A 13,033-nucleotide genomic window follows, 5' to 3' on the forward strand; every position below is an offset into this window, starting at 1 on the left:
CATAAATGTAAACAGACACACACACACACACACACACACACACACACACTTGAACATGTTTTACTAGTGTAGAGCTAGCAAATTAAAATCTCTTTTAGAAATTCTGCTGTAAACAGGAGGAAAAAGATGCAGAAGCAACACAAACCAAAACGTGTACTCCAGACTTCCCTCTAGACACTGGAACAAGTTAAAGAACCAGTCTTCCCCCATCACAGAGGGAAAACCCAGTCTTAAGAATTTTTTCCTATCTACAGCCTTCAGGGTCATTCATCCAGTTCTTTCAGGCTGAAGGGGTCTAGACAGTAGAAAAGTCCTGAGGACTTCACTGAGCCTCAACCCTGCAAAAAGACAGAAGAAAGAAGGAAAGAAAGAATGAGGTCTTTATGGTCCCCTACAGAGAGAATAAACTACAGAAGCTGAGCTTTTCCCCACTGCTAGTGCTCATGTCCTGTTATGCATTATAAGCCAAGGAGAGATGTTGTCTCTTTCCCTGCTCAGTGCCCTCCCCTGTTAAACAAGCTTTTAGGAGGAGGCATTGAAGTACAAGAATAGGAGCAATAGAGAGAGAAACAGAATCATTTATGGCAATAAGAAAATAAATTGCTTTCAATTTTAAAATACCCTGAAGCATTTAGATTAATGGATACTGAGGTAATCAGTTCAATTTAGGATGTGCTGCACACACGTAATGGAAACAGATTATGAAAGAGATCCTAAAGTCACTACTTTACTGGTTCTAATTATGTCATGTATTTTTTGATTGGTTGGTTTTTTGTTTTTTTTTTTTTTTTGTGACAGTTAAGTACATAAAATAAATTTGATCCTGGAAATATAAAATTTTAAAAAATGAAATAAATAAAATCTCTTTTAAAATTTGCGTATCAGCGTGTTACCAAACACCTGTCAGGACACATTAACCCAGAATCCACAGAAAGAGAGGTGGGAGTGTCTAAGACCTCATCCACAACATGCCTCTACCACTGCCTCTTGAACACAAGAAAACGCTATTATACCAAATGTGCTGCTCAGATCCATGCCTAGCATTACTGATGCTTTTTTTAAAATGTATTTTCATCCTGCACACAAGGAAGGAAGAAATGATTTGGACGTTAATTAAGAAAATACTTTTTCTCTTCATGACCGTGCTTGGCATTCTGGGGAACATGTCTGTTTCTGTGAATTATATGTTCAGTTGGTGGGGAGGCCCTGAGAAGAAACTCATACACCTTATTCTCATCCACTTGGCTTTTACAAACATTGTAATTCTTCTTACAAAAGGATTGCAAAAGACTATTGTAGCTTTTGGTATGAGAAACTTCCTAGAGGACATTGGCTGTGAGATCATTGTTTACCTGGAGAGGGTGGCCCACGGCCTCTCTCTCTGTACCAGCAGTCTCCTCACTGTGGTCCAGGCCATCATCATCAGCCCCAGAGCATCTGGGTGGAAGAGGCTCAGACCAAAGTCTGCATGGCACATCCTTCCATTCTTCGTATTCTTTTGGGTATTCAATGCATTAATAAGTATGAACCTAATTAATTCCATCACAAGTACAAGACTGAATATATCACAGCTTAAGAGTGATGACAACTATTGCTATTTTATGTTACCAAGTCAAAAAATAAAATTGATTGTTCTCCCTCTCCTGGTCCTGAGAGATGCAGTGTTTCAGGGTACCATGGGAGGGGCCAGTGGCTACATGGTATTTCTTCTCCACAAACACCACCAGCAAGTCCTCTACCTTCAGAACTCCAAGCTTCTCTACAGAACTCCCCCTGAGCTGAGAGCTGCTCAGAGTGTCCTCCTTCTGATGCTCTGTTTTGCTTTCTTCTACTGGACAGATTGTGCCTTTTCTCTAGTTTTAAGTCTCTCCTCAAGGGATAATACCTTGACAGTAAATCCTAGAGAACTTCTGACCCTTGGTTATGCAACTTTTAGCCCCTTTGTGCTGATTCACAGGAATGGGTTTCTGGCTGAATATTGGCATGCTCAGTCGAAGAAACTGAGAAAATGTCTCGCATTTATATGTTCAACAAGGAAGAAAAAACTCTCAGTTCTGCAATATTGTGGGTAAGACGAAATGCCACACAACAGTCTAGACATGTGTTTTTTCAACCAGTAATCTTGGTTACTCAAGCCTTGCGCTTAATCTTAGCAAATTACAATAATATAGAAATCTCATTCTCCATTGACTACTTTCTAAGGGACTTTATTTTTTTAACCTTTTATATTAATTTACTATATGAGTAGTTTGCCTGCATTTATGACTATAGCATGTGAATGTCTGGGGCGTGTTCAAGCCAGAAGAGATCACCAAATGCCCTGTGACTGATTAGATTTGACAGATGGTTCTGAAGTAATATGTAGTTGATATGAATTTAACCTGGGTTCCCTGAAATTGAGCCAGTACTCTTAGCTGAGCCTTCTCTCCAGCACAAAAAAAAAAAAAAAAAAAAAAAAAAAAAAATCATTTAATTAGGATTTGTAAAACTGGCAGTACTACTAGTTTCATGACTTGAAACACACAAAGTTCATAAACTTTATCAAAATTCATAGTAAGGTAATCATGTTCAAAATTTTCTTACCTTTTTACCTTATTTGTGTTTGCTAAATATTAGTACCATGGGGCTATTTTAGGCTACTTCAAAGTATCTGCCCAGTCAAAGAAAAGATTTACAGAACTGTGAAAGATTGATATGTACTGTACATTCAATCAAGAGGAGCTCAGTGTACTAGTCACAGAGTTTAAATGCCCTGAAACATTTCATTGGTGTTATATTTCTGAAGGTTTTCTACAGGAATAGACTACAGATATGGGATAAACTAGTTAACAAATAAACAGTAAACTTTCATTTTATATTTGTCTATAGTTCCTATATTGATTTTAAAATGTGGAACTGCCTTTTTCCAAGATGAATTAAACGACTGAAGTAGACCAAGATTTGTTAGCCACTGCCCTTTTTTTAATGCCCAAGTGCTCTCCACAGCAATATTCAGCTCCTTAGAGTTGTATCTGACTCTACATTCATTTCAATGAAGGATTCCTTGCTTAATTTCTTAAATAGGGTCAATGCAATGTTATTGAAATGGTTCTAATAATCTGATGGACAGATTATTTTTTAAAATTATTGACATAATCATTGAACATGATATTGTAGTGTGGTTAGTGGCATGGATATGCCTTATTTTGAAAAATTATCTGTCATATCTGATAATTTCTTATAAACATTGTGGGTTCATCATGGATGTACTTTACAATATAAATAGCCATTTTCTTTTTGCATGCCTGTACAAAATATTCAAGACTTTTAAGTAAATTATGTGTATTGTAATGGGCTGCAGATTATTAAATATCTTTTCTAATACATTTATTTTATTTCTATTCATTTGTCTGTGTAAGTGTATGCCACATTCATACAGGCACCTGTACAGGCCTTAAGAGAGTTTTAGGTACCAAGGAGCTAAAGCTACAAGCTGTCATGAGTGTCCTGTGATGTGGTTGTTGGGTGAAGAAGTGGAGTTCTCCACAAGAGAAACAAGAATTTTGACCATCCCTTCACCTCCTAGCCTTTTTGCTGTAAATGTGGCTTGTCTATAGGTAACATCCATTGCTCATGTTATTCTTATAGCTCTTATATTAAAGCCCTTTTCTAAGTATCTAACATAAAGAACCAAACAAACCAACATATTCTAAGTCAGTCTGTGTAATCTGACTCAAAAGGAAGTGATGTAAGAACACAGAGAAGGCATGAAGAAAGGTGAGTTTACCCTGAGTGATGGAGAGTTTGTTCAATATTAAGAATAGACAGGGATGAGTCTATAGAGACGTCTCAGTGAGTAAAAGCCCCTCCTGACACCCAGACAGCCTGATCTGTCTCTAAGAAGAAAACTGACTCCCACATGCTGTCCTCTGACTTCCACAGGCATGCTGAGATGCTCACATGGACACACAGGAACATACAAAGTAAACTTTAAATTTAATTTTAAAAATTAAAAAATGAAACATAAGAAATGTATACTTTTTGATAGAGCATGAAGACAAATGGTCTTCATAGAGTTGCTATTTTATACTTCTCATTAAACAACAGAGAATATTGGATAAAATAAGAGAAAATCTTGATTGGAACGTAAATTAAAGTTTTTAATACATGATGGAAATAGTCATGAGTAAATACAGAAGGGATAGTGAAGGCAGCCTGGAAATGAGTTCAACAGTGCCCTTTGGGAAAGAGATTTGACAATTGGATTAGTATAAACATCACCTCAAACTTTACCATTTCTTCATGCTGGGCACATTTCATGTCGCTAGCATGGTCCCATAGGACATTACACTAAGTGAAATAAATCAGCTTCTTGTAGACAAATACCACAAGATTTTATTAATAGGTGAGATGTAAATACAAAAACATGATAGAGCTTTTAGTGTGAGGTATGTAGCCTACAGCCCTCAAAAACAACCTCCATCTCTGAACCCTGCTTTTGGCTGGTTCCTCCATACAATCAGAAATATTAATTTGCAGTCACTCAGACTTTCCCTGCCTTCTCCATGATTTTCTCCATATTATATGACTTCTCCTAAGAAGATAATAGAAAACAGCTGTTCACCCCAAATAGGGTAAAGTGTGTTTAGAATTGGTCCCATCCAACTTGAGCTGAGTGAATCAGTATACTTACATCACATTGGCACATCATTATTCATAGGAGTATGGAAAACAAAAACACAGCTGCATCTAGAAACTCTGGCTCCAACATGGGAGAAACCCCAAAAGCTGTAAAAAGCAAGACCCCAACCCTCAATCAAGCTCCATGTCCTATATACTTCCCAACAATATATGCAGCTATGGCAGGAGGAACTGGAGCCTAGAATCTTGATAGCATCCAACGATAGAACCTTAACTGTCTCATCGCCAGCCCTAGATGGCAAGCTGCTACTCTACACTTCAGCTTATTTCATTGCTGTGACTGTGAACAAATGCATTCTGTGGGAAATATAGCCACTCTGTTTCAAGGTGGCCAATGACAACATCACTCTTGAAGTAGGTCCACCAAGAAAATCCAATATTTATCTGGTCCATGCATTCTCTTTACTTCTTCCTAGATGCTCTTTTGGAGACCAAGTGGGTCCCTGAGGAGGTTCATACCATAAAAATGTAGATGGAGAAGGATGGGCCTACAGAAACTAGAAATTAGTTGCAGAAACTTGTTGGCATTTGGGGTCTTGTTGTTGTTGCTGCTGCTGTTTGTTTTTCTTTCTAAATTCAAGTTCGCTTGGATGCCAGGAATCAAACCTCAGACTTCTCACTTTAGTACACCTCATAGCCCCTCAAGAGTCATTTTCCTGACTATACCCTCTAGTTTATTTGATTCCATAATAAGGCATATGCAAGGTAATTGATGTACTAAAGCACCTCTCAGGTCCTCTCCACGCAGAGAGGATGATACAAACAGATTAACGGACACCACAGTTCTGAGGGTTCAGGGAACTGTAGGGACACACGTGTGACCTGTGGGCAGCACTGACCTATGAAGAATCACGGCTGGAACCAGATTAGGAAGAGAACATCACATGTCTTCTCATGGCAGAGTGAGTGTCAGGGTTACACTTGCTCAGGAGAAGCTGGAAATGATTCGCAGATAAATTTGGTGAATAGCGGGGGAATGCTAAAAAGTGGAAGAAAGTAGACTTATATCCCACATCAGGGACATGAGTGGACTGATGAAAGCCTATAGACTGAGGGACTGATGCTCTGCAAAGAACATATACAATGTCTCTGGAAAGAGGTTAGTGGAATGGATTCCCTCAACCCTAGCCTCCAGTTACTTTGCAGTGTGGGCTTGGGAAGCCCAGCTGGAAGTCCGCACTGCCAGCACTCTCCTTTGGAGCTGGGCTGTGAGTGCCACTGGGAACCGGGGATGCAGATACTCGGTTTAGCTATGACGAAGAGTAAAACTAGGTAAGTTTAACAGCCTAAACCGTGAGTATCTGGGTCTCACAGGAAGAAGATCTGATGAAGGAAGAGGATTTATACTCATGCTAATTCCATGCTGACTCTCCTGTCCCTGCACATTGTGGCCATTATCCCGATATTCATGTCTATTCCAGTGTGGGTATCTACAGTGTACCTCCTGACTTTAGTCCTGGGTTCTTCTAATACCTCTCACTTAGCCAACTCTCACCTCAGGGAATACTTTGGTAACGAATGGCATTTATACTAATTACATAAGTTGTTTTTCTTTTTCCAGTAAGAACTGAGCTTTGAAGGACAGGAATGTGTTGTGTATGCGTTATACAGTTCCAAAGCACAGGGTGACTGCTCAGGCCACCTGACTGATTGCAGAGTTCTAAACTGGATCCTTGACCCCATAGGCCTGAGACCATCTATGCTGTTATCACAGCAAGGGGATGAGAAAGTTTTGCAAGATCTAAAGACAGCTCACTGAACAGAGGGTTTATACAGAGTTGGAATTCTTCTGGGATAAGTGAGCACAGAACTTAGCAGCTTCAAGTCCAAGTTCAGACTCCAACCAGAAATTTTTCTATGACATGAAAATATCCTGAAGATCCCATTTTGTATTATTTTCTTTAGCATTGCAGATCTTCTAAATTTGTTTTTTTTTTTACATTTTTGGGGGTTTAGTTTTAAATAAATAAAATAGTATTATTTGAGCCTCCAAACCCAAAATATCCACATCTCCAAGGTAGAGTCTGCTACACTTCTGCCATGGTAGGTGTCATACTGACAGCTAGGTGGGGCATCAACTGCTAAGGAAATTGCACAGAAGATGCTTTAACTTGAAACCCTGAATTTAGTAGTCCTTAGGTTTACTTTGGCCTGGGGCTCACCAAGGGATAACAATGACCAAGGGATAATGCCTAAACCACCTCCCTAGCCCTCTGGTCTCAGCTACAGATTACACTGACCTCGGTGGTATCAGCAGTTGTCCATTGCAGGGAAGTTATTGTGCCTGGGTATAGTAGCAGCAACAGATCTGTTATTTTTGCTGACCGGAGGTCTTTGCTAAGGGATGACCCATCAAGGTATTTCCGCCTAACTTGGCTTGTGAGGCCTTAATGTGGGAGCTATAGCTGAGTCTCCAGGAGTGGCTGGCCACTGTCATGGCACTGTGGTTCTTATCCAGTGTGAATGTTCTAGGGATCTAGTAGGCTGATAGAGGGGTGGTTGGAATATACATATTAGCCACATAGAGGTCTCCTGATTCCTGACACAGGGTGATCCTGGGTGTCTTGAAGGTATACACATCCTAATTATCAGTAACAGACCCTGTGAGGCTGTTCTTGGTGTGGCCATGTGAGACCAGGCAACATGAGAGAATGTAAGTACTGTCTTTGGATTCTGAGTTTTGTTGCCTTGGCTAGGGAAAGCTATGGAAGCCTTGGACTTGACAACTGACTCTGTTGATAGAATGTCCATTGCCCTAGGCAAGTTTTTGCATGGATGTATCACTCTTATGCCAGGTTCACTGAAAGAAACTTGCACTTCTAAAAGAGAGAAGAGATGAGGATAGTGAGAAAAGGATACAGGATGTCTAAAGCATTATGCAACTCATTGGTGTGGGAACACCGAGGAGCCAGGCAGACCCCAGATATACTGAGTTCCTACCACATATTAACTGTATAATCTTGGGACTCCAACTTTAGGCATCTACAAAGCAGTAATTAAAGTCATATTCTGAAGATTCTTTAGGAATTAGTGTATCTAACATGTATATATTCCAGGGTTAACCTTTCTGAACACCCTGACTTTTGTGACTGTTCTTAGCAGGGAACAAGGTCATTCCTGGGCCCCAGAGATGTAAATAACAGTCATACTGATAACCTGCTAACTGAATTATCACAGAGCACACACGTGCACAAAAAGCTCTGAGAGAGTGGCAAGTTGTGAGAGAAAACCCGGAGGTATTTTCTGAGTTTTATTTTTTTCTCTTTAAAGTCAGCTCATGGGCCTTGGTGCATGCATTTTAAAGAACTAATTTAAACTTAATCTGGAAGCTCTATCTTCTACTAGGCATCGTGGTTTGGTGAGAACAATCTTGTTCTTTCCAGAAATCTACAAATATGTAGGTAAAATGATTTTGGGAACTATATTAGGGTAGAAAATGGTATTGCTTTTATTATTTTTAAATGATGGTGGTCGGAAGTAAGGTGAACATTAAAGAAAGGAACATTTAATAGTGCAGTTTATTTTCAATCCTAGCATTGCTGCTGATGCACCTGTAAACATCAGCATGATGTTCTCCTAAGTGTGACCAGTTAAGTCTCAATGACATCCAAGGATCCACCTGGATTAGAGGTTCTACAAGCCTTTCATTTCACAAGAGTGGTTGTTAAACTGGGTTCTGCATAAGTTCTGTGTTAAATTGGAGAGTGAGGTTTGGGTAGCATGGTGTCTGCTTTTATATCTCTGGTGATCCTTCACAGGATATGAGAGGAGAGAAAAAGGAATCAACACCTTCTGCGGTAATTCTATCCTTTGTAGACCAGATGTATTTTTTAAAATATAGGAAGAAGCTCTTGGAGCTCTTCCCAGAATAAGGTGTAGGATCACACTCACACACGTGTTCTCCTGGGGGGAGTTAGAACTGAGGACCACAGATCCATTATCTGCCTTTCCTTAGCTCCCTCAATAGGAACATGCAACTTATAGATTTGGCCACCAGGTGGAAGTAGCAAACAGTGCCTAGAAGTTTAGACAGATGAAAGGAACCAGGTGTGCTGGCCAGGTTCCCCTTAACTTGTAGCGTTAGGGACATTTGGTACTACTTCAGTCTCCAAATATTCACCAGCCTTTCTACGTAGGTTTCTGTGTTCACTCTCTCTTTCCAGTTACTTCCATACACATAACCAAGCCAAGAGCTATTTCCCAGAATAGAAAAACAACAGAGTCGAGGCAGGAGAATCAATGGCAGGCACAGTGTGTTCATATTGGTCTTTGGTATGTTTTATTCAATCATTGTTTTGAATTTCCAACCCTCCATCAGATGCCTTCATCTGATTTGTTCATTCAACAAACACTTGCTGATGTCTTCCTCCCAGTCTATGCCAGACACAATAGATACAGAAGTGCTATCTGCTGTGTGCTTAGAAATCACAGGAGGCGCCATCTCTACAAATCACTACATTCAAGTATGAGTTTGTCGGTGACCACATATTAACCTTGCTTAGTGGGGTGGTGTTAGGCTTTTTTTTCACGGACATTACATATGAGTGAGTATAGAAAAAAAGAGCAGTAAGACAAAATAAAGGCATCAGTTTGGGGCCAAAGGTGTCTAAAACCACTTGGCAAGTTTAAGGATCTATATATGCTGCTCAGGCTGGAGAAAGTACGCTGGAAAATAAGGCAGACAGACAGACAGATACTGCATGATCTCACTCATATGGAATCCCAATTACCTATCTCATAGAAACACAGAAATGGTGGTTACCAGCAGCTGGTATTGTAACAAAATAACACGACGGTATCTGTTAATTAAAAAAGTTAAGCTACTTTGAGATTTAGCTCTATAAAGAAATCTGGCAGTTCATGAAGATTCTGCAGCAGAGCCTCACAGATGTGCTGCAGTAAAAATGAACATGTTCCAAAATAGACTCACCACCTTCCTTCTTCAATCCATTTCTGCCTTGACTCTTATCTTGGGAAACCAGAACTAGTTAGTTACCCATACTGATTTCTCAGGACTTGGTGAGGTCTTACCCTATCCACTCCAACTGAGTTCCTTCTGATTTTTCTTCTGGAGCAATGAGAGTGTTAATGACTGATCTCCTTTCCTCCCTCGGCCTCCTGCTGACACTTACCGTCTCAGACCTCTCCTACAGATCTCATCAGCATAGTCTCAATGCCTTAGAACTATACCCAAATATCTAGGTTTATTTCAACTTTTCTCTCCGGCACTCTAAAATGGACTCATCGAATTTAATATGAGAATAGACTTCCTCTGTCCAGAGGACATTTTCTCCTTAAGAGACAGACAATCTATGCTAACTTCTAGTTCATGACCTTCCTGTCCCAGCCTTCTGAGTATTGTGATTACATACAGATCACCACACCAGACTGGTAAGCTTCTACCTTCAGCTGGGGAAGGTAAAGAGTCTTCAGAATTGGCATAAACAGTTTACTCCTTAAAGTTATGTCTATACCTCTGAACATAATCATCACGTTTTTGATTCTTCTTTTAGAGCAGATATCAGTTGTTATTGGTACGATGCCTTAATTTTGCTCGTCTCTCCTACCAGACTGTGACTTCCTCGAGAAAAGGCACTGTGTCATAACAACTCTCCTCTGTACTCCGAGTACTATTTTCATAGTAATTAAAGAACGTAGATGGAGCTGGGTGTGGTGGCACACGCCTTTAATCCCAGCACTTGGGAGGCAGAGGCAGGCGGATTTCTGAATTCGAAGCCAGCCTGGTCTACAAAGTGAGTTCCAGGACAGCCAGGGCTATACAGAGAACCCCTGTCTCCAAAAAACAAAAACAAAAACAAAAGCAAACAAACAAAAAAGAATGTAGATGGAATAAAGAGTGAGTAAATGGTTATATCTACTTGTGAATAAAGAGTTGTGATGCCGCCATGTTTTTCCCTGTAGTTGGCCCAAACACTTTGCTCTGCAATATTGAAATCTTTGTTCCTTAGTTGTTTGTTTGGTTTTTTAAATTTATTTTTGTAGTGCTGAAGATTAAACCAGAGTCTTGTATATGTTAGGCAAGCGTTCTAACCTGAGCCATATCCCTGGTCAAAACCTTTCTTTTAACCTCTGACTCTTACCCTCTTCTGTGATGGCTCCATAGCCTTGTTTGTTCTTTTTAGACAGGAACTCTTTAAGTAGCCAAGGCTAACCCAGGACTTGCCACCTGACCTAAAATGTGCAGTAATCCTCTGGCAAGTGTGCTGAGATTGCAAATATGCATGACCATACCCAGTCAGTTTTTCTTCTTGATGGGTTTCTTGAAGATAAAATGTTTGTTTGTTTATTTATTGTTTGTTTGTTTGTTTGTTTGACAGGGTTTGCTGTGTAGCCCTAGCTGTCCTGGCCTTACTTTATATAGAGACCATGCTGTCCTTGAACTTACAGAGATCTGCCTGCCTCTGCATCTTAAGTGCTGGAATTAAAGGCATAAACCTCAAAGCTCAGCCAAAAGTTTTCATTTTGGCAAACATTATTTCATTGGGGTTTTTTTTTGTTCCCTTTCATGCTTTTTCTCTTCCTTTGTTTTTTGTATTTAACACAAAAATCAAATGAAAAATACTGTAGTTATGAACTAGAAAATCAAATAATAAAATTACAGTTCTTCAGAATGATCTATAGGTTCAATACAATGCAAATGAAACTTCCAACAAGCTTTCACATAGATACTGTTAGATTGTTTCTAAAATGTGTGTGAAAATGAAAACAATTTCAACACTCCATAATAATCTCCTGAAAGGACAACAATAAAACACTTAAACTCCCTGGCTTCAAGACTTCTTACCAAACATTGGTAACCTATAGGATGTTGTTTTGGTAAAGAGATGGGTATAAGCACTGAAATATGAGTCCAGGAAAATAGATGAATACATACATGTGCACACAGTTGAAGCCTATATCTTCAAATGGGGAAAATCTGTAAGAAATGTATAAGTGTTTAGAAATATTTGTCTTACCAAAATAAAATGAAGAGGATATAGACACTTTGAAACAATCTGTAACAAGTAATCAAATTGGAGCAATGATAAACCGTTTCCCAATAAAAGCAATACCAGTTCTAACAGATCTTTAGAGAAGATCTAACATTTGTGCTCCTTGAGCTATTCTATTGAGCACATCCTGCAGAAGGGCATGCAGTCACCTGAAATTAGAATTTTCCCATGTGCTAGAGTTTTACTCTTGTAAGAACCTCCAAACTTTTCCTGGATTCTTGTTCCCTCTACTGTTCTTGCACCATCACTGACTCTTCTACTTATTTCAAAGCACTTTCTATGTGCAAGAGGCTGTTCTAAAGCAATGATCAAGTGGACGAGAAGGATTCCAGGAAGCAGATTTTATCTGAAGGTCACTTACAAAGTGGAGATGAGCAGGGAGAGAAGCCAATTCCCTCCAGCTAGTAAGTGCTTGGCATTGCTGGGTACAAATCACTAAGGAACAGGTAAGAATAAACCCTGTATGACAATTCCAAACACATTCAAGACATTGATGTGTGGTCACAAAATGAATAAGAAAACACAGGGGAAATGTTATCTTTCAGAGATTGCCATTGTGGTTTGGGAAAAAAGCTCTTGTTGACAGCAGCAGTTCTAACAGGTGTGTGTAAATAGCTCAAGGACAGTGTACCAAATCATCTGCTTCCCACTTCTGTTCACTACTTAGTGCCTACACAGAAAATGTGGCATTCACTAGGACACCTTGTCCTTGCCTTCTAGCCTTGCTTCCAGAGTTTAGAGCTCTATTACTGTTCAAGGAAATGGTATTTACAAGCAGACATAGAGACGAGGAGGTATAAGCTTGGAGGGAAGCTCTTTTCTGAAGCCCATGTAATACAGCCTTATCAGACAAGAGGATATTGGGTTCTGAGGACTCCATACTCTCTGGGCCAGGAGGACACTGAGGATCCAAATGTATACCAACCAGGAGGCTTCCTGTCTTTGTTTTCTATAGAACTCCCAGGGAGGCACCTATCTTTTCTGTGTGTGCACTTCCGTGGGGGTCAAAAGGTGCAAAGGGCTGTTCACCAAAGCTATCCAACAGTTCACTGCCCTTCCTACCTGAGGAGAAAAGGAAATAACTCAACTGTCACTGAAGGAGTCCCAGTATCTGACAGGGGAGCCAAACACATAGTCAAAAGTTGAAACTCTTAAAAACTGCAGGAGGGCATGCAACACCCCTTGTTGTGGGGTTGGGAGATACTCATGGGGTTTTGAAACACCTAAATACTGTCCAGCTTATGGCATCCTTGTGGAGAAGGGCTGTTTCTCCAGAGACCTCAAGAGTGTGCAGCTTGCAATCTTTGTCACAAGTGGTTAATGGACAAGAATAAGGGGTC

At 39.9% G+C, this 13,033-nt stretch overlaps 1 protein-coding gene across 1 annotated transcript; it reads left to right on the top strand.

Moving 5' to 3' along the window:
* Positions 1 to 930: 930 nt before the first annotated feature.
* LOC110333977 (vomeronasal type-1 receptor 4-like) lies at positions 931 to 2,138 on the top strand. Its single transcript, XM_021215791.1, has one exon. It carries the CDS (start codon positions 969 to 971, stop codon positions 2,070 to 2,072), a length of 1,104 nt encoding a protein of 367 aa, XP_021071450.1. The 5' UTR covers positions 931 to 968; the 3' UTR covers positions 2,073 to 2,138.
* Positions 2,139 to 13,033: the final 10,895 nt, after the last annotated feature.

Source organism: Mus pahari, chromosome 16 (genome assembly GCF_900095145.1).
Source record: "Mus pahari chromosome 16, PAHARI_EIJ_v1.1, whole genome shotgun sequence".
NCBI classification, from domain to species: Eukaryota; Metazoa; Chordata; class Mammalia; order Rodentia; family Muridae; genus Mus; species Mus pahari.

What these genes read in the sequence shown, in the direction of transcription:
- LOC110333977 (XM_021215791.1), top strand. Translation starts at nt 969, where the DNA reads ATGCCTCTACCACTGCCTCTTGAACACAAGAAAACGCTATTATACCAA.